Consider the following 21,802-nt stretch of genomic DNA (forward strand, 5'->3'; position numbering starts at 1 on the left):
CTGCCTGTGGCTCTCTCTGCATTCTTGTCGTTTACCAGGACTCAACATAGACTGTGTCCTTGTCAGCCCAAGCTCTTAGGCATTCAGGCTCTGCTCCTACCTGGAAGCCGCAGAGGCTGGGAACCTCATTAGCCGTGCGGTACTAACAGTTCCTGAGAAGATCTAACACTGTACCCCCAGATCCCAGAGCAGGGCTGGGGTGTTGGGGATAAATATCTCCCCGGCTGGCTGGGCCCCAAGAAGCCAAATGCTGAAGGCACAGACACCACCTAGACATACAGAAAATACTCTTTCCCCCACAGATGCAGAGGAAGGAGCCTATGGAAACCCTCATGAGCAAATGGAAATGCAGGTGCCTGAGGCCTCCATATCCCAACCAAAGAAGCCAGCTGGGGCCAGCCAGAGGGAGGTGGGTGGTACACAGGGGCTCTGGCTGTCCCTGCTCCTCCAACATCCTGAATGGCGGCAAACAAGTGTCCTGGGCTTCAGGTGATCCTGGCAGGGCCCTTCCAAGTCACTATCTTCATTCTCCCTTTGTGGGCCCTGGGATGGGGGACCAATTAGCTCTCACTCAGGACGAGCCACTTCTATGACAAGCTCAATGAAGTGTGTTTAATTTCAGATTCCTTTGCCCTCACACATGCAGAAGAGGAAGCCACTAGGCCCCAGTGAATATGCGTGGAGCAGAAATCAGGGCCACTGCAAAGCCACCGCCCCCTCCAGAGTGCTGGTTCCTGGATAAGGCCAACTCAGATGGGCCCACGTTGGGTCTTTTGTCAGATTTAGAGAATACTCCTGGCTCATCTGTGCAACGAGCAGTCCATTTTTAAGCCGCAGCGGGTGGGAAAAGCCAGTCATGGCAGAAAGGTGGACAAACCCCAGTAAGGTGAGTGAAAAGCAAGGTGGCTTGGGGCTGCCTCCTCCAGGGGAGCTACGATCTTAGGGCTCTTGGGATTCTTAGGTAGCAAACATTTTCGGGGTGGCTCCTTCACATGAAACTAAACGTCGTCCACTTTGCACGTGTGGCCCCGCCTACTGGGGCCTCCCACTGTCAGGTGGAGAGGTGCAGACAGCAGGGCGGAGGGAGCGGTGCGTAATCCCTGGAGTCGGGAAGGATGCGATTCCCATAGAGCGGAATCCCCTTTATTTATTTACCCAAGTCCCACAGTACAAATCCCCGGCCTGCTATCCCCCAAATCGATTGAGCTCTTGATTCTTGCTCCCCTGATCACGATGTCGTTCTCTGCATGATTAGCTGCTGGTTCTCCAGACACTGCTTCAGCTTGTCTTCCGTCATTGTCAACCGCTGTTCCAGGATGGAGACTGTCTGCAAAATAAATGGCGGTCAGGCTCAGAGGAGGGAGGGGGCCCCAGGACACCCTGGGGAACCCCTCAGCCAGTCCTGCTCAGCTGCCTCAGCCCACTGTCCAAATGCCAGCTCTTCCCACCCAGGGGTCCTGCCTGGACCCTTGTCTCTGGTGGCTGTTGGGACAGCTCTCACCGTCATGTCCACTCCTCTTGGCTCTGGATGGTTGTTCTCTGATGTTCGGGGGCAGGGGGAGGACACAGTGAGAGAAGAGAGGCGGCAGGTCCCACAGCCCTTGGCCATTCCCCAAGACAACCAAGGGCCAGGAATCCCCAGCAGAACCACTTCCTCACTGGGGCCAGGCTCTGTCCAGAAACAACTGGAGACAATCAACTCGCTCCATTCCAGAGGTGAGAAAACTGTACCCACAATGAAGGCACCCCACCTGGGTCCTGTCTATGCCTCAGGCCCTTCACCTCTACACTGCAGGGGCTTCCCAGGCTGGGAGGTGAGTCCCCTGAGCCCAGGAGGGCCTCTGCCTGTCCAAGTCCAGTGAGAACCACTGCAGGAATGTGCCGCCTGGGGGTCAGGCCCTAACTCCCCATCTCGGAGCCCATTTCCTCCTCTGTAACGAGAAGGATAACGCTGAGCTCATGGCAATCCTGGACACTGTGAGGTGACTCAGCATGGTGTCCAGCACTTGGTAGCTTGACCTATGTTGGCCACGGTGACAATGCTTGTCATCATGTTGGCTTCTGGAGGCTGAACCCTTGCTCCCTGGCCTCTCCCACACACCTAGCACGATGGCTGGCCTATGGACCTGGCCGTCTGTCTGGCCTGCCAAATGCCCCCGGCCACTGGGGCTGCATGTGCTTCGTGGGCCAGGGCCAGTCTTGCAGACGTGGCTCCCACACAAGGCTGCAAAAACCTGCCCGCCTCCTCTGGCTTTGGACAGAGTGTTGGCAGGGGGTCAGTGGTGTCTGGGAGCCCGTGTGGAGGGGCCGGCCCACTGCCCTTAAGTACTCCTCGCCATGGGCCTGCCCCACCAGTCACACATCTACCCTAGCGCTTGCTCAGCCTGACCCACACTGGCCATTACGGCTGGGCTCGTCATTCGCTCCCCTCATAGGGGGCTGATTGAGTGCCTATGCATGCCAGGCCCACAGCGGGCACTGGGCGAGTCCACTGTGAATGAGGCAGTCTTGGTTCCTGTGCCGTGCAGCCTACAGGCATCAGAAAGGGGTCAGATAAAGAAACAAAACTTTCTATTAATTTTACCCATCTGTCTGTGGGCTTTCCCAAAAGGTTTTGCCACCTTCCCTGAGGCTCCGTGGAGGCTCTGGACCTTGGTCCAGTGGAAAGGAAATTTTCCTTTCATATAATTAATAAAACATTGAAACATTTTGGGAGGGAGTTTCCCCTCTAAGGCTGCTATAAATTCTCACAGCATCCTGCACGGATGTCAGCTGCTCATGGAGGGTGCTCCGCTTGGCGGCGGCCCCTTCTTTTTTTTTTTTTATAATTTATTTATTTTTTCCCCCCAAAGCCCCAGTAGATAGTTGTATGTCATAGTTGCACATCCTTCTAGTTGCTGTATGTGGGACGCGGCCTCAGCACGGCCGGAGAAGCAGTGTGTCGGTGTGCGCCTGGGATCCGAACCCGGGCCACCAGCAGCAGAGCGCGTGCACTTAACCGCTAAGCCACGGGGCCGGCTGGCTCCTTCTAAATGAGCTGGCCAGGGCTGCAAAGGCTCTGAACCCCACAGCACAGGACAGAGCCTGAAAAGCCACTGCCCGTGGAATATGAACTGCACCCTGAGAGGCAGAGGTGAGCTGAAAGAGACAGTCACATTGCCCCTATGCTGGCCAGCCAGCTGTGGAGGGGGTCTGCATCTCGTAAAAGTGGCGGCGGAAACAGCCCCCGGCTGGCCCAGAGCAGCATTCCTGGAAGTTTCCACTGGCTGCTGCGAAACTCACACTGAGCCAAGCTCCAAAACCATTCTTCATCCAGACTTTTTCCGATGGCCTTGGACTCCAGGCCACGGTGGGGGAGCCAGCCTGCTTTTCCTCTGCTGCCTTTTTTTTTTTTTTTTTCTTTTAACTTTTCACAGGGACTGAATTTCCAAATGTGGAGGCAGGAGGCAGTGGATGCTGGGCCAGTGTCAATACCAGGAGTGCCATGCATTTCACGAGGCCTCCACTTAGTTCTATGGGGGGCCCATACTTCAGCTCGGTAAAGATCTGGTCCTTAAATTTGTTGATAATAAATTTCCTTGAACAGAAAAGCATCACCTATTTCACATCCAACCCCCAGAATGGAGGGTGCCAGGCTGGCTGTGGCCCTTCCTTTGGGAGCTTTGAGGGGGTACTTCATAGCACGTTATAGACAAACCGGCTTAAAAACAATCCACCCGCCCTCAAACCTGCAGCTCCTCTCCCCTCCGCTCTCCAACTTCTCCTCTTTCTAGCCAAGTTTCTGGAAGAGTCATGTCATCTCTGTATTTGGTCTCCACTTCCCCTGCCCCCTCTGCCCCCAGCCTACTCTGCCAAGATGCTGGGTGGCAGCCACCATCCAGGGATAAGTCCACTAGGCTCTTCCCAGTCACATTTGATCCCACCCAACTCCCCTTTGAGCTGGAAGGATGGGCCAGGGGGGAGGAGGACACTTTTTGGATTTCTGTACATTAGAACACTATCTGGCATCCTCTACTTCACAAATTTTTCTTAATAATCCTACTCCAATAAAGCATGGGACCTCATTTTCATGGAAAGCAGTTATCCTTCATGATAAAGTGCAACCTGGAAATCCCGATCTCTAATTTTGCTGATGTGCCTTCCCGCCACCAGGGAAAGGGTTTCCCCAGTGATGAAAACGCTCTCAGTTGCGCATCCAAGTAGCAGAGGTCAGACACACCCAGGGCTGGTGGTGCAGCAGGAGGGCAGCACCATGGCACCAACATGCCTCGCAGGCTGCTGGGGCCTACAGGGGGAGGGAACGGCATCTGGGACAGCATGTGGGCTGGAGGGGGCATCTCTAGCAAGGATTGGTCATGTCATGTGGCTCTGTTCACAGTGTGACCTCTACCTGTTGGTTGGGAGCAACATCTCCACAGCAAGTGTCAGGCGCACAGCAGGCCTCAGTAAGTATGTGCTGCCTCAGCGTCCAGAGGGCAGAGGCCACGGCCTTCCCTCCTGCTGCCCAGGGCCACAACAAGCTGGCTGCTCTTTGCTCACCCAACCTCGTGCTCTGGGAATTCTCCTCCTGACACACAGTGCCCATCCTCTGCAGGCCGAAGACAAGGCCACCCTGGCGCGAGGAGGAGCACTGCACAGGTAGACACCTCTGCAGTCGGTCTGAGGCCACACTCCCAGCCCAATTGTCCTGCCTTTCTTTTATTCAAGGGCAAATGAGAACTGACCTTCCAAGCAGCCTGATGACCCACACGGCCTCTCCCTTACTCTGTCTAGAGAACAGGGGGCCAGAGGTCTGAGTCCAGCCTCTCAGAAAGTCCCCAAGGAGGTGCAGGCTAGGTCTGGTGACAGGTGCCAATGAGACAAATAGCCCTGCCTGACACAGTGTCTGCGGGCCTCTGAGTTTTAAGCAGGGCAAAGGGAAACTGGAGGAGTCCAGGGTACTGGCTGCTGGGCAGATCTGTCTGGGCAAGGTGGTCAGGAAAGATGGCCCATCTCCCAGGACTCCTGCATTCTGGGGTCCAAAGTCTTCCACAGAGAGGCCTCTCCTGTCTGCTGACCTTGAAGAAACCAGGCAGCTTATGCCCTCTCCCTGGCCCTCGTGCCCTCAAGCAGCTTACTCCCAAGTCCCCTCTGTAATTGGGGTGTGGAGCCCTGACTTGAGGGGACCAGTGGAAGGACCCAGGACTGGGCTCTGGGGGTCATCCTGATGATTCTTGACACACTGCTCCACGGCTGTTCTCAGCAGCCAATGTTCACGGAGTGCTCACGATGTGCCAAGCACGCTTCAACAAGCGTTCAGAGTAGGAGCCTTCATCATCCCCATTTTTCAGATGAGGAAACCGTGGCACAGTGATATTAAGCAACTTGCCTAAAGTGACACAGCTTATGAATGACAAACCTGGGCCGTGAACCTCAGTGGCCTAGCTTCAGAATGCGGGCTTGGGCACTGGGAACTGTGCACCTTCGCTTTGTCCCCACTGAGCACATACAAGGAGAGGCCTCGCCTTACTCTTTCCCCTGACTGGCTCCAACCACGCCTGTGGGCTACTGGCCATGCAAACCCCAGGAGACCTGCTTGTCTCCCCATCCCATCCCCATACTCGAGCAGACTGGGGAGGAACTTGTGCATCTCTGTTCTCACCCAGTGGCAGCTGCCTTCTGTCCTGTCCAGGCTACCTGGACTGGTGACTCCAGACTAAATAAGCAGAGGCAGTGGAAAGGGACATCCCTCAGGGTCACCCAGCAGCCCCCTCACACCATCAGGCCACTCTCCAAGGCAGTTCCCAGGCTCAGATACCCCAATCCCCATAAAGCAGAGTCTCTTACCTGGCTAAACATTTAAGTTTGGAATTATCACAAAAGTCACAATTTTGAGCTATGAAAAGGCAATATTATAGAGACAAAAGGGACATACTGACAAGAACCTTTTAATAGATATGCAATGAGAAACTACCCTAACACCTTCATTTTAGACGCTTTCTTTCACTGCGGCGCTTGTGTCACTATGGCATAAGTGGTCAGCCCCCACACAGGCTGTGGAGCTCATTCAGGTCACTGCTGGGTGCCCCACCCCTCATAAGACTGGGCTCAACTTTAAACAAGGCACCTCCTTCCTTGAATTGGAGCGACAGGAAGCAGAATTTGGACCCCACGCTGGACAGTGTCTGCCTCCCATGGTCACAGCCTTCACCTGCGAGCTGTGGAGGAGTCTCGTGGGGCAAGGTCATAGGGGATCCAGAATTTTCACCTTCAAAGTCACATCTGTGAGAGGGTCACCTGGGAGCTTGTTTCTGAACTACCTTCTCCTGCTGTTACAAGCAATTTCCAGGAAGCCATAGCCCTTCTCATGTAAATCGTGCCCTCAGAAACACTGCTGTTGTTTCTCTAGACCAGGGGTTGGCACCCTTGGCCTGCTGCCTACTTTTACAAATAAGGTCTTATTGCCATGCCCATTTGTTTACGTACCGTCTATGGCTGCTTTCTGGCTACAATGGCAGGTCAAGTAGTTATGACAGAGACCCTAGGCCCACAAAGCCTAGAATATTTCCCGTTAAGAAAAGGTTTGCCAACACTTGCCCTCGACTCTCTCTTCACTCACTCAAATCTTCAGAGCACCTCCCCGTGCTGGCCTGTGACAATGGCACAGAGAGACTCAGCTGGGCCTGCAGGGTGCACATCAGTTTGAAGAGGCGAGTACTAAGCAGAGCACTGTGGCCCAGTGGGCTGTGCTGGGAAGAATGGAGGGGTCTGGTCTGGTCAGAGCCAGGAGAATGGCCCTGGGAAGTGAGCAAAGGCTGAGGAGGAGTTCACCAGGCAAGAGGGACAGGAAGAGCGCCAGGCCAAAGGATCCGTGTGCATGAGGACCCTTAGGTGGGAGCGAAGGTAACAAGCAGGAAGGATAGGTCAAAGGAGGCTTGTGGGCAGGAGCAAGGAGAGGGGCCTCAGAGTGGCAGGAAGGTACTGGGGGTCCTAGGCCGAGGTGGGTGAGTCAGATGGGGGAAGAGAGAGAGGAGGAGATGTTCCCTGAGGCCAAGAACACAGGACGAGGATGAGGACGGGCTCTGCGCGAGAGGCAGAGGATAGGCTCCAGACAGGACAGTTTGAGTGCGGGCCCCTCTGAGGAGGCTGAGGGTCAGACAGGCATGAGGCAGTTGGAGAGGCCTGGGTCAGCAGCGGGGTGATTCTGCATTTGTGAGATCATCCACACTGCTGAGGGGACGGGGGGAGGAGAGGAGAGAAGGGGAGGGCAGTGAACCCACAAGCCCTGGTTACTGAAGAGAACCTGGCGTAGGTGAGCTGAGGGCCCTGGCCAGGGCTCAGGTCTGTGTCAGTGATGACGCTGGAATCCACTGGAAAGCAGCCTGGCCCCCTCAGGGGCCAACGAGAGGGACTGTCCAACCCAGGGAGGAGGGTGCTGGAGGCGTTGGGGACCAAAACCCAGAGCATGAGAGAGGCCGGCTCAGGCCAGGGGGGTGGGGTTTCCAGCACGACTCCACTGCCTGAGCTCTCCATGGAAAACCTTCCCAGGAGAGGCTCAACAAAGGCATCTTACTCGAATCCTAATTTTCCTGCTTAGGGGAGGGAAGACATTGTGATCTGTCTCCTATGGGGGCAGCGTTAACAGGGCGAACGACTTCTCTCACTCACAGTTCAAGACGTGTAAGACGTTTTATGTAACACCCTGAAGGGCCTTCTGAGTGTGGCATAAAATTAACCGATTTTAAAGTGACAGGCTTTATTTTTAGTTTCCTAAGAATTGTAGTGATGCTCAAAGAAGTTACACCAAAATGCCAGTCCTTGGCAACACGTCTGACACCCAGGGCCACCAACTCCAAGTGGGAGAGAACACAGCGCGGGGGACATTCTGTCAGGCGCCCCCACTCCGTAGCTTGCTGCCTCAGATGCCTTTTCTCTATGAGCATCGAGTTATCGGGTGTCTGCCGAAGGCCGGCTACAGGCCCCAAGGGGCTCCCAGACCTGGAACAGTTGAGCCCAGCTCCCACATTGGCCCCCAAGCCACTAATGGCCCAACTGCCCAGTTTGGGTGCCGTGCGTGGGACAGAGCCTGGGTGTGTGTATCTTCGTTGGCCTCTGAGGTGGCCGAGGGGGAAGCCTTCACTTTTGACATGTGTGACGCGGCCCCAGGCCATCTGTGGTGCTGTGAGAGGCCAAAGTGGGTGTGCAGGGCCTCTGCCTGATTCCACAGCTGGCGAGAGGCCCAGGAGGCATGGGCTGGGGGCTCTGCGCCGGTCCAGGAAGAATTCTGCGGGCATCACACGGAGGAGGTGAGAGTCCATGCTCCCTGAGAGAACGATCTCCCCCCATCGAAAGTGGTGGAACAAAGCAGGACAGGGGCAGGCGACTTGCCTGTGGGCCCTGCACGCCTCGTGGAGCGCTGCACAGTCCCTTCATGCCAACACTCTCCCCTCCGGTTACGCTGTGGTGCTCTCCCTGGGCTCTGTGAGCCTTTCCTTGTCACTCCTTTCTCCTTTGGCCACCTACTTCCCAGCCCCCCACTTCCTCATGGCTGTCCTCACCTTCTTTTGCCCCGCTCACCTCTTTTTCTCCTGGCCTGGTCTCCCCTTTTTAAATTTAATTATTTATTTTTTGCTGAGGAAGCCTTGCTCTGAGCTAACATCTGTGCCAATCATCGTCTATTTTGTATGTAGGTCTCTGCCTCAGCATGGCCACTGATGAGTGGTGTAGGTCTGTGCCCAGGAACCAAACCTGGGCCGCCGAAGTGGAGCACGCCAAACTTAACCACTAGGCCAATGGGGCTGGCCCCACTGGCCCCACTTGAGGTGGGCTTGTCCTACATTTTTTCTCAGCTCTTTCCCCCTACTTCTTTCTGCTTCCTTTTTAGGCCTCTTTTTCATCCCCTTTTCACTGTTTTGGGAGAAGGAAAGGAAAAAAGGAGCAGGATGTGTTGGTCTGGCCCACAGAGGCTGAGCTCCAAGTGGAATCTGGGCCCCTGACATGGCTCACCTGCTCTGGGGAGGATGCCAGGGCTGGAGGAGAGCTCCAACTCTGACAGGGGGTCCAGGAGACCTCTGTGAGGAGACAACACAAGATGGGCCAAAGGAAGTGCATTCCAAGCACAAGGTACAGCAGATGCAAAGGCCCTGAGGCAGAGAAGAACATGGCACACTCTTGGAACTGTCAGGAGGCCACTGTGGTTGGTTTGGAGCAGTTGAGCAGGGAAGAGAGTATAGTGGCCACAAAAAGGGTGGAGGAGGGACCCTAGGGCCGTTACCCAAAAAGGGACAGGGACGGGGAAGCCTCCACTCCCTGGCACTGCCTCACCAGACTCACAGGTCCGAGCAGGTACAGCCACGGAGGATGGCGCTCCTGCATGCCTGTGGCCAGTTTTCAGAGTGCTGGCTCCAGAGTGAGCTCTGAGAGAAGCCTGGCCCGGGAACTGACCATGGCTGCCTGCTCCCACAAGAGGCAGTGAAACAGAAAGGAGTGAACTGGCAGTCCAGAACACAGACCAAGGGTGCACCCTCTGAGCCAGGTCCCTTCCAGCAGCTGTTCCTCCTCCCAGAGCCACTGCTGCCGCCACCTTCGCTGAAGGCCTCTTGCATATACCCCACATGCAGATGTAGTGGGAAAACTGGAGCCATATCTTCTACAAAGCCCCAAGGGGCCACAGGACACCCATGGGGCCCTCCCGACAATATCATCCACTCCCATAGATGTGTCAGGTGCCCGCCACACACAGCAAACAAGAGACTCTGGCTTGCAGGGCTTCCAGGCACTGATGTGGCTGCAGTACCAGTCCTGTCTGGGCTGGCTTTTGGCAAAGTTGCTCCACCACGACTGACAGTGAATAACATTTGGGAAGAAGGGAAAGAGAACAAGCATGATCAGCCAGCCATTCTATCTGCATTTCTCAGATGTTTGGCTAGGTCCTTATGAATTGCTTCTACATGTGCAGGCCTCACTCTAGGCTCCCCAATCCCATCCAGCTCTGGGGCAGCCCTTCTTCCCAGCAGCCCTGCTCACCCTAGCCAGGGCACTTCTCCATATCCCCTCTTAGTTGAGAGGCATTGGTTTCTATGGTCAAAATTCCCTCCCAGGCCTCCCTGGAACATGGAAGACAGGTGGCACGGAGGTGGACAGGGTGCCTGGGCCAGAAACAGACAGATGATGGAGGCAGAGAGCTGATATCCAGCCACACACCCCCTCAAGCACTCTGCCTGGGCTGGGGGCAGTGGTGAAGGGAAGTAAAACAGCCCTGGGATGGCCATCTAGCAGGAAGCCAGGAGACTGGGGCATCAGTGTCTGAAAGGGGCAAGACAGGGAGTAGGGCAGGAGGGCTGAAACAGCGGGGGGTGCTGCACCAGCAGGAGTCTGCCAGGGCTATGGCGTGGGGAGAAACTCAGGTGGAAGGAAGTGAAGTATGTGGAGCAGAGGCAGCACCCACAAGGGGAAAGGCTGGGAGAGGACAGTGGACATGGGGAACGCAGCAGGGCACTAGAGCCAGGAGTGGGGTGGGGTGGAGGGGTAGGAAGGACTAAAGGACCCATGCAGTCCAACACCCCTCCAGCTGCTGTGTTGGACTGGGTGGGGCAGTCACACCAGGGCTGTGCCCGAGGAGTGCCCTCACCAGACTCAGGCAGGCTACCCCTGCCCCAGGACCCCCAACATACAGTCAGGGCTGGAGGCCCAGGCCCTTCCCTCTCAGCGACTGCTCCTCTCAGTCCCTATCCGTTTTTCTTTCTTTCTTTCTTTTTTTTTTTGGTGAGGAAGATTGGCTCTGGGCTAACATCCGTTGCCAATCCTCCTCTTTCTTTTTGCTGAGGAAGATTGGCCCTGGGCTAATATCCGTGCCCATCTTCCTCTATATGTGGAACGCCTGCCACCGCATGGCTTGATAAGTGGTGTGTGGGTCAGTGCCTGGGATCTGAACCTGCAAACCCCAGGATACCAAAGCAGAGCGCATGAACTTAACCACTACACCAGTGGGCCAGCCCAGTTCCCATCCTTTTGCCTTGGCTTCCTGGTGACTTCTGGGTCACCCTTCACCCCCCTGCCCTCCACACTGCTGTGGCTGTGTCCCTGCTTTTCCTGTCCAAGAGCTCAGGGACAAAGGCCAGGCCCCTTGGCATGGCATTCATGTGGCACTCAAGGCCTATGTTCCCTGTTACCACTGCGCTCCCTGCCTGAATGCCATCTACCTGAAGCCCCACTCCAGCCCTCTTACCCTAGGAAGTCCTCCTTGTCCCAGCCCCAGCACTCGGACGCCTGCCCTCCTCCTCTCATGGCATGTCATGGCTGTAGCCCGGGTGTGGGCTCTTGGAAAGTACTGTCGGAGTCACTCCTGGTCCCCACCTCTGTCCTGTGTGGGAAGAGCACAGGCTCCAGAGCTGTATTGCCTGGGTTCAAATCTGAACTTGACCACTAACTGGCTGAGTGGCCTTGGGCAAGTTATCTGACTCAGGGTTTCAGATTCCTCGTCTGTGCAATGCATCTCTTGTAGAGCTATTGTAATACTATATTAAGAGCTAAAATTAATGTGGCACTTGCTCTGGGCACAGGGGTACACTGTGGCAACATGGCTCCCCCAGCTCACAGGGGCCATGGCTGAGCTCTGGGCTATTGGGGCGGGGGGGGCCCTGGGCACAGATGGAGCTTGATGAGGCCCTGAAGTAGGTAGCCTGTGGTCAGGCCTGGTAAGGTCTGAGCCATCAGGGCACGTGGTGGTCTGGCTGCTTCTTAAAGTTCTCCTGTGACAGAAAGTTCCTTTTAATCATTTCCAGACTTGTGGTTGATTGGGGCTCCTCCAGACGGTCTCCCCAGAGGGGCTGGGGCACCCCAGCCCCCTCCCCCTAACACAGGAACCAGATTACTGGGGGGTAGAGGGTCCCAGGTGCCCTGGATCTCAGGGAGAGGGCACAGTCACTCAGCCACACCACCGGGGGCACTTATGCCAGGCTGTGGGAAACGTCCTGGGGCTGGCCGCTGGCTCAAGGCCCCTGTCTCAACTGTGCTGCACAGAATGTCTAACTTTCCTTTAGTTTCACTGCAAAGATGGAAAAATGTGGAATTAATCTCCCCTGTAGCATGGTTTTGACTTCACTCAGATTCTCAAGATCTAAAACAGATGCAATAAAAGGGGAATCTCTTTGCTGTGGGGTCTTGTGAGCTATCAAAACAAAGCAGGCTGCTGAGCCAGCGCCTGCCCAGCTCTGCCTTGTCTCCTGCCAGCTCCAGCTCTGTCTCATGTGTCTGTGTGTGTGCGCGCGTGCGCGTGCACACATGTGAATGTGTGTACATGTAGGGCCCTGTCTGGCTGATGGTGCCCTGGCCAGCCCAGTGCCACATGTCAGGGGTGAATGGGGGCCAGAGGGGCCAGCTCAGCTCCCTGGAGAAGGGGCTGTGGGTCTGAGCCTAGCCCTTCCCACCACTCCAGGCTCTGCCTCTCAGTGCCAGCCTCTGCCCAGCGCCTTACGCTCTGTGGCACAGGGGCCTTCGAGAAAGAGATGCAAATGCTGGCCCTCGAGTGGCCTGTTGATGTCCATCAATCTGAACACCAGCACCACAAGGATAGAGGTTTTTGTCTATTCTGTCTCACTACTGTCTTCCCACTCCCAGGCACAGCTCCTGGCACATAACAGGAGCACACTGAGTGCCGGAGCACCACAAGGATACAGAGAATTCAGGTCCGGCACCAGCTAGCCCAGGTCCCTGAGGCCCAGGGGCAGCCCTGCTCTGCAGATGAGCAGAGTGAGGTACCCCTCCCACCGCCCCCAGCTCGGGCCTTGGACCTGGCAGGCTTGAGGGGATGGCAGGGGAGACAGAGGGGGGCAAGCAGGCCGGAGGGGGCCCACCAGCTAGACTTGGGAGGAGGAAGCTTCCTGGCCTCAGCAGGAAGTAGGGGTGCACAAAGCGGGGTGGGAGGCCAGGAAGCAGCCCGGTTCCTCCCCTTCCCACCTCAGGCTTGATTTGATGAGGACTAAAAGCTTCAAGGCCTTAACGTCAGAGGGGAAGGAACGGAGATTCCCTCTCATGCTGACGTCTGACGTGCTAACTTGCCCAGGATCACGCACAGCTGATGCACAAAAAAACGGGTTTCTAAAGAAATTCCTCCCAATCTCTCTGGGCTCAGCAACTGTCTTTTCACCACCCCTCTTCACCCCACAGTTTGCCGCTAACAACACAACATGAGCTTCTGTCCCTTGAGCCCGCAGGTCTGTGTTCCTGTTTCCCATTATCTCAGGGATATAGGATTTCTCTGACATTTCTGCACCCCCAGCCCCCACCTCTACTGAGGATTAGCTCTCTTCGGGAAGTACATGAAATGCTATTTGCTATTGGTGGATTAGCCATGGGATTAAGGAATCTTGGCTAATTTACCTTCCAGTTAGGGTCTGTACCAACAGTCCAGGCCTAGACAGGGCCTTCTACAGTGGGCAGAGGGCAGTGGCAGAGATGACTGTAGCCTTCCCCGACCCTGCTCTAGCGGCGCTTCATTTGGGAGAGCGCCAAGTAACCACATGCTTGGCTGTGGCTTGGTTAATCTCAGAGCCATGCAGGCCCATTTGGGGCTGCCTGTCACAACCAGAATACTCATAGGCCCCTTCTCGTGGCCTGTGCTTGACCCTTCCTTAGAGGGCCCTTCGGTCCCCCAGAGAAGTGAAAGCAAATCACGTGAGTCTCCTTCTTCCCTCCTCTCAGAGTAATCCCCGAGTCAGTCTCAACGAGCTGTCCCTGCATGGGCCTTGCTCTCCCACTCCAGCCCCTGCTCTCCCACCCCCGGCTTCAGGCCTGCTCGGGGCCTCACAGGAGAAATCTCATATGACCGTGAACATTCCCAGGCCCCAGAGGTAACCCCAGCTATCCTGAGCCCATCTGGTGGGTGGGGGCCTTCAATATGCAGCTTCTGTGGAGGAGGGGGTGCTTTTTGCCACAACTGCAGACAGGCTAGAAGATGGAGCTGCCATCCAGCTCCGCACGCAGTTATAAACACAAGCTCGCCCCATCTTTCAGTGCTGCCAGCAGCACTGGCCCCGTCTCAGTACTTGGGAAGACGCGGCTTCCCCTGCGTCTCTGTATTTGCAAAGCCAGAGGAGCCTGTGGATAAACTGCCAAGAAGAGCAATGGGGCTGGGGGAGGGCCAGGGCCCATCCCCTCTGCCACCGGCTAGAGTCAGACCCCAAGTGTGACTCTGACACAGACCAGAGAGTGTCTTGAGTCCCTCGTCCCCAGGAAGCAGCCTCTTACCAGGAAAAACAAGTCTCTTGTCTCTAAACCCCAAGTGGTGGGAGCTCAGGATGTCCTGAATTCGACTTTGGCCCAGGGCAGCCCTTGAACGTCCATAAGGAGGAGGATGGCTAAACTCACTCCGGACGATGTAGGCCAGTGGCTAGGTGTGCCGATGTGGAGAGAAACCAGCCACCACTACCCCTACGGCACTGCCTGTGTGTTCGACGATGTCAGGGGGGCTGCACACGCCCTGCAGACAGGGATCACTGGGTGGGGTGGGGGTGACTTTCACTCTATATCTTCCCAACAAGTTTGGTCTGGGTGCATCTGGGAGGATCAGCCTGCAGGGAAAATGGTGTAGCTGCTTTAAAATCTGGAGTCTGTTTTCACAAACAACAGCTAGTCTGCCCAGGAAAAAGAGACACCGAGAGCCCCTCAGAGTGGTCAGGGAGCTCAGCCAACGCCAGGGCAGGCCCACCGTCCCCACCAGTGTGGAACTAGTCGCCTCACCTGAGCAGCCCATCAAATACGGACATGCCAGGACCACGGAGGGGAGGGTCAGGGTGTCTCAAAGCAAACAGGCCTTCTATCCAACTCTCCAAAGCAAACAGGCAAACCCTTCGCCTTGTTGAGTTAGGTCAGCAGAGTTACAGCAACCTGGACATTTAACAAACTCAAATGCCAGCAACCAAACCAGCAGGGCTCGGGGGGCCTGCCCCCGCCTGCTTCCCACCACACGTGTGTTCCAGTCCCGGAGCCCAGCAGCCCCAGTGAGTCACAGGAACCTGAACGTGACATCACAGCATTGCTGTGGCCAGCCTGAAGCACGGGTGCCATAAAAAAACACAGTTGGAGCAGGAATTTCATGGCTTGGTATTTTTAAAAAGCAGCAAGACGTGAAACTGGAGTCAAAAATAACTTTGCTGTGGGCTTCTGAGGCAAAACCACCAAGCCACTTGTCAGGCCTGGGCCCCTGACTGCAGCCTCCCCAGCTTCTGGGTACCATCCACATCTCTGCGTCCCACCCCCTCCCCCTTGAGAAAGACTCAGGGCCTCTGCAACTTCCAGACACCATGCGAACTTCTGTCACTCAGGAGTCCACGAAGGAAGCGAAGGGAGTCATGCAGGAGGTGAGCTCATGCAGGAACGCTAGTTGTGGAAAACAGCCTCTCCCTGCTCGCTAGTTAGTTTTCCAGCATCTGTGAAAGGGACTGCAAATCACTTGGTGGCACCCCCACAAAAACACGAGAGGGAAAGTGTGGGCCTGTGTCTGAACACCCACTGAAGCCCCGTCACCAAGCAGGCAGGCCTGGCAGCCACAGAGTCCACCCTGGAGTCCTTCCTCTAGGTGTGGCCACAAGGGGAGGGGCCTGGCTACAGGCGGATATGAGAAGCGACTCATGGAAAGAAGGCTGTAAGGGAAGTCTGGCCCCTGAGACACTGACCTCTGCTGCCCACCCCACGGGACAGACAGATGGGCAGTGTCTAAAGTGCTTCTACAGAGAAGGAAACCAAGGCTTACACAGGTCCACACAGACGGAAAGGGACGAAGCTGGGCCAGAGCAGCTGGGGCTTCTGATTTCTGGTCTGCACTTTTCTCTAAACCTTGCGGGCCTCTGGGGTTGGGCCAAGTTTCTTCAAGAAGAGAAGATGTGGGGCAGGCCCAGCAGGTCAGTGACACAGGGTGGCCACAGGACAGGTGTGTGTTCTCTGCAGAGGTGGAGGGGGCCCAGGACAGCTTACCAGACAAAGAGGGGGGCGCACATGTGGTACACAGCACCGATACCTGTGACTTCAGCACCAGTAGCTCCTGAGAATTCCCATGAGGGGTTCTGAGGAGCAAAAGTCTCCCAAAGAAAAACCTAAATTCCTTTGTTAGGAAATACATTTTCCCCAACAACCACTACGATAACTCAATTCAAAGAATGGCTGTCACAAGAAGTATACATCTTTGAAGAGCTTTAATTTTGGGCCCTGATGCCTGAGTCCAGGTTCAAGGCTCCTATCTAATGGGCCCCATGACTCATCCCTGATTTTCAATAGCACCCAGTGCACCCCAATCCCCCTTCTGAGCCCTCCTCCTTCCTGGAGCCGAGGAAAGACTTCTTCTTTCTCTCTCACTCATCCTATTGCCTAGCCAGACCACTAGAGTCTCACTGGCAGCTCAAAAGCATTCCTGGGACTCAAGCCCAGCAGTTACAGAGGCCTGTGGAATGTCCACTCCCGCCATTCCTGTGTCACCTGGCCACCCTGGTGCTGTCCCACACTGCCCCGTGGAGAACATATTTAACACTGTGCTTCACAAAACAGCCAGCACCAGTCTAGCACATCCAGTCAACCCAGAGCTTCACAACAGTGCTCAGAGGACATGAGCAGGCTGGATTGTCTCCACTTTACAAGGAAGGAAACTGAGGCTCTGGGGAGCGATGTCACCCACCCAAGGTCAAGGTGATGAATGGTGGAGTTGGCCCTCAAATTTAGAAGGGCAGGTGTGCCCAGGCTGATGGTCAGGTGGCTCAATGGGCTGAGCAGAGCAGCCTGGAAACCCAAAGTCACCAAGCTAGGAAGTAGGAAAGCCAGGATTTATACCCAAAAAAGCTCTGAGCCACGTCTCTCCACGGGCTCACTCAGCTGACTGACCTCCGGGCCTTTGCTTTGCACAGAGGTGCCACTGAGGAGGACTGAGACTGGCTCCCTGGCCTTCTGACCAGTGCCAAATGGGCCACAAACCTTCAGAGAGGAGGACTCAATCACTGGGCCGCACCCCGTCTGTTGAGCAGGAAGGCAGGCTCTGAGACTCACTCAGTAAACATTCCTAGCCACTACCCGCTGCAGCCCCCACGGTTCTTCCCCGGAAGGATGTCCTGCAGGATGGAGGCCCAAAGGACCCGGAAGGCAGTTTCCTTCTCGGAGGCCGCTTTGAAGAAGACTTCCTTGGGGAGGGAAGGGGCAGTGAGCGGGGTGGGATGGAGGAGAACAGCATGATTCAGACAGACAACTTTGAAGGAGGAGTCAGTGTTGGGGTGGCAGAGACACATCCACCTCTCCAGAGCAGAGAAGCACATCAGGATGGTGAGGAGCACCTGCTGAAGGGGCAGGATCTGAGGGCAATACCGACAGACCAAGGAGGCTCAGACCTGACTGAGCTACCCACATGGGGAGAAGGATGGCAGTGGTGGCCCAGCTCTAGGCCTCAGGCGAACCTCCAGAAAGGGGGCTGCCCTCAACCAGGCTGGTCCCAAGAGGAGGGGGCGGGGCATCTCCAACCCCAGTGAGGACAGCTCTGGCTATGTGGAACATCTCAGCTAGAACCCCAACTCCAGGAGAGGAGGCAGGCCTGGAAAATAATGAGGGGGCCATGTGGATTAGCACAAATGTACTTCCTACTGTTTTGACAATGGGTTGCACTCCAAGGCCTCAAGGTGGGGCTTCATCTGTGGAACCCAAGTTTCCTAAGGACACGTCAAGTCCATCAGGAACATGCCACACTTTGTGGCTTTCAGGAATACACACTGCTTGGCAAAGCAGTTTGGCTGGTGGGCTTGGCATCTGGTCGGGGGTGGAGTACCATATGGATTTGCAAAGGGGCTGAACAGTGTGAGGTAGGACAATGGTGCCACAGAGACATCCAGACCACCGGCCATAGGCCACAGCCACAAGAGAGCCTCATTTACTCTCCGTGATGCCAGTTTCTTACAATGTTACTATCATACTCCAAACTGCTAACACATAATGAAACCTTCCATGTGCACCCCTAAAACACAGCGATGGGAAGTATTTTTAGTGTTATATTCCTCTGGATCCAATGAAGCTATTTTTAATCATCTTCTCAGAGTTAATTTCCAATTTTATCCTATAAAGTTCTAATTGATTCCACCTCCCCTGATCTCTCACTTGATGTGGCTGTGAAGAACAGGAGGCAGGATCGGCAGTTTCTGACGGGTTTGAGGTAGGGGATTTTTTTAAGTCTTTGCACATTGCTCATCTCTCTCTCTCAGCACATGCCTTCTTTTCAAGGGTTAACAGGCTTTCAGAAATGTCTGTGCGATGTGCCCACAGTCCCACCATCCCCCAGTCACCAATGCCTGATGTTTCCCTTCAAATGTCCTTCCTTCAGTGGATCCAAGGTCTGCATACCAGCGGGGATGCTGTGACACGCCATGGACCACATGACACGATGTGGAGAACTTTTTCACTTAACCTCAGATCCAGAGGTACGGAAAGGATGCCATGCCACTTTAGCTCCATTTCCATCAGAGACTCAAGGGTCCTTTGCATTCCTCCCACACCCTCACTCTACCCAGGAGCTGGCACAGGAGCAGGGGGTGTGGGGTCTACACCCAGAGCCAAAGAGAGAAGGGGCCTGTGGATCTTGAAATCCTGCCTTGACCCTGCCACCACCACCACCTATATGCCCTACGCCAGCCACCCTGGGCTTCGCTCATTGCCTGGATGTGCCCATGGCCCCCTCCAGACCTGCAGGCAGGCTGCTCCCTCTGCCAGAACCACTCTCCCACCCCAGGATGATATGCCCCCAGTGGGCATGCCCACAGTGCTGGCCACCACCTCTTGTCAGGGCATTTTGCTCTTGCTGAAACTGCTGCACTGCAAGTCTGTGTGATAAGCTGCCGGATGTACACATGCTCCAGAGGGCAGGGCCCACATCTGTCTCACTGATGAGGGTCAGTGCCACAGCTAACATTTTCTGAGCAGCTACCTAGGGGCATATCTCTATGCATGGGCCAAACACTCCCCACAGATTCATCTCCTTTAATCCTCACCACAAACGTGGGAAGCAGAGCCCACAACCACTGCCCATCACAGATCAACACACCAGGGCTTGGAGAGCTGAAGGGATTTCTCCAAGGTCACTCAGAGGATAAGAAGCAGCCAGCTTGAGGCCAGAGCCTGGGCTCTTAGATGCCTTGACTCACGGCTTGCAGTTCTCTGGCACACCCCTGGAGTGCACACCCAGCAAAGAGTGGAATGAATGAACAGACAGTGTTTCTTTCAAAGCTCTGTCGTGGCCCGGGCCAGTCCTGGGTGGGCACACCCTGGCAGGAGCCAGGGTGATTTTGGGGTCCAGTGGCTTGGCCAGCTCTCAGATGGCTCTGTGAGCCAGGATCCCAGGGCAGGCACTGCTATTTCATTAATTTGGGCAGGAAAATAGATCCATTACAATTATGCTTTTTAAAAATCCAGCACCTGCTGGCCAACTTCAAATGGTCCAAATGCCAGGCCAAGCGCAGAGGATGGGGTGAACTCACATCATGGCCTACCTGGGTGAGGACGTCCAGCTGGCCCACAATGTGCTCCAGCGTGCTGGTCAGCGTCTGGGGCATGCTGATGGGCTCCTGGGGCTGGCTCTGCACCGGCTCCTGACTCCTGCCTCTGCCTGGTGGGACAGGGAAATCCACTTCTGGCTAGTTAAAGACAATGAAAGGAAAGAGGCCCCAGTCTTGAGTCAGTACTTGAGGAAACACTAAAAGAGGAATAGCCCCTCCAAAGGATTAAGTGGAAAACCACCAGCAAACTTGAGAAAATGAGTTCCAAGTGTTGGTGAGAAACGGCAGTGTGGCGGCACTCCCACATCTGGCTCGCACACCCCCTTCCAGGCCTTTTTTTCTGAGCAGAGGACATGAACGAGGAGCAGAATCAGAGCACCTGGTAGTTCGGCTGGAGGGGCCTGAGAGGGACGTGCAGGCGGGCTGGCAAGTGCCCTCAGCTGACTCCTGGAGGCCCTCAGGGAGGCCTGGCTGGCTGCCAACTCTTCATGTGGCCTCACCCTCCTGTAGGCCTCTCAGAGTCTAGAGACCCTGAAGCCTGTCCTGACTCTGAGGTCACCCCTCCTCCTGGTTAGCTCAATGCCAGTTCCCCACTCCCAGCACAGGGATAGCCTAGAACTGGGGGGATATTCCAACCCTGCCCTGGCACAGATACCCTGGGAAAACAGGAATTCTATGTGAACATTCTGGCCAGATGGCTGGCGGGAGTCAGACTCCACAAGACAGGTGCCCTGGGCAGCTTCAGACAAGACTCCGGGAACGTGAGGGGCTTGGTGTTTCTGCCTAAGATCCTCAGTTCCCAAATGCAAAACCCACCCCGACCACCACCACCAAGGACAAGTGATTTCCTAAGGGCACTCATTCCAGTCCAATGTGTGTCCCTAAAGTCAGGCACCGCTCTGTTCAAAGATGAAAGCTTCTCCTGACCCAGGAGCCGCGGTGCACGTGTTCAGCAGGACAGGATTCCCAGAGCCACCTGGTTCCCAAGGACATAGTTGGCAGATACCCTGGTTCTGGTCTTGGAACCCACAATTCCTCTGAGGACTTGCTCCTTGTGGGAATGACGTGCTTGGTGAGGCTCACACTCTCCACCAGCCCCAAAGCCCCAGTAACCCCCAAATGCAGCCACACTTGGGGCTCAGGGTTTTCAACCATGACCTCACTAATGGATACTCCAAATGTTACCACTCTCTCCCCAGCTCTGTCAGTCCTCCAGGGCTCTCTGTCGCCTTTGGGAGAAAATTCAAGCCCCTTGACAAGGCAACCTGCTCCAGTGTGCTGCCTTCTGCATCTCCCTTCCTGCCTCGGCAGCCTTGCACCTGCTCCCACAGTCCTCTTCATCAGGAAGGCCCTCATCCACCCTTACTTTCTCTTGTTCAGAGCATCCCATCCTCCACTCATCTTGCAACCCTGTAACCCCCATCAGAAGCTCCTCTGTGCTCCTGCACACGTGGGCCTGCCCCATCCCTGCCCTGTTCCTCCAGCTACTGCATCTCTAAGGCCAGGGCACGTGAGTAGAATGAATCAATGCTGGCCTGCCCACAGGGCCTGCCGCCCACCAGTGTGTCTGTGTGCCGCTCTGTCTCCTGTCTGCACTCATCAATCCTCCCTCCTCTACACCCAGGACATCACTGGGCTCAAAGCTTGCCATCTACCCATGCACCACAGAGCAAGGCTACTCCACCCAGCACCCCTCTCCACCCCCCAATGCCACAGAGTGGACGATCCTTGCTATGACTGGGGCTCACCTAGGATGCCTGCACACCTGCCCACCACCTGGCCCTGACAACACTAGGCTGCCTGCACACACGCGATCAGCAGCTGGCATCTCTTAGACGAATCCACAGCAGCCCAGCCCTGGGAAGATGCTCTGCCCTGAACACACTCACATGATTGGGCATCAGAGTCCTTGAAAAGAATCAACCCAGGAGAAGATGCTCAAAGGAGAGCAGTTTAGCACGTGGACGCTACCTGCTTATTTTTCCCTATTAGGAAAGTATTCCAATCTCATAGATAACAAACTCTCAAGTGCACATCAATTTGAACTTGGGAAAAATGCAAGCCCTGGTGGTTAAAGAGAACTTGAATGAGACATAAGCCAGAGGGGTATTCTTGAAAACAGGAACAGTCGTGTCCACATGCCCATCGTGGGCATGTCTGCTGTGGTGCTATGGCCATTTTGTAAGACCCTGGCCCACGAGGCCGGGGGCAATTTCAGTCCTCTAGGAATCAATGAACATCAAATCCCAATGCCCAGCCAGAAGTCCATCCCAAAAGGAAATGTTTCGGAAGCCTCGACCAGCCTTTAT

General features: G+C 55.4%; 1 protein-coding gene across 3 annotated transcripts in view; it reads right to left on the bottom strand.

Annotated features, from left to right (window-relative positions):
* Positions 1–1,127: 1,127 nt before the first annotated feature.
* POC1A (POC1 centriolar protein A) overlaps positions 1,128–21,802 on the bottom strand; it is a 73,067-nt gene continuing 52,392 nt past the window's right edge. Inside the window, exons 10-11 of one of the 3 annotated variants that reach the window (XM_087431128.1) lie at positions 19,488–19,627; positions 1,128–1,327 (exon numbers count right to left, since the gene is read on the bottom strand). In XM_087431128.1, coding sequence (XP_087287254.1) covers positions 19,535–19,627 — 93 coding nt within the window. In that variant the 3' untranslated portion in view covers positions 1,128–1,327; positions 19,488–19,534. Of the gene's footprint in view, positions 1,328–19,487; positions 19,632–21,802 lie in introns of all 3 variants that reach the window. The other 2 variants (XM_004419781.3, XM_087431126.1) reach the window with 2 other exon arrangements.

Source organism: Ceratotherium simum, chromosome 5, assembly GCF_057802395.1.
Source record: "Ceratotherium simum simum isolate JZ-2026a chromosome 5, ASM5780239v1, whole genome shotgun sequence".
Taxonomy (NCBI): domain Eukaryota; kingdom Metazoa; phylum Chordata; class Mammalia; order Perissodactyla; family Rhinocerotidae; genus Ceratotherium; species Ceratotherium simum.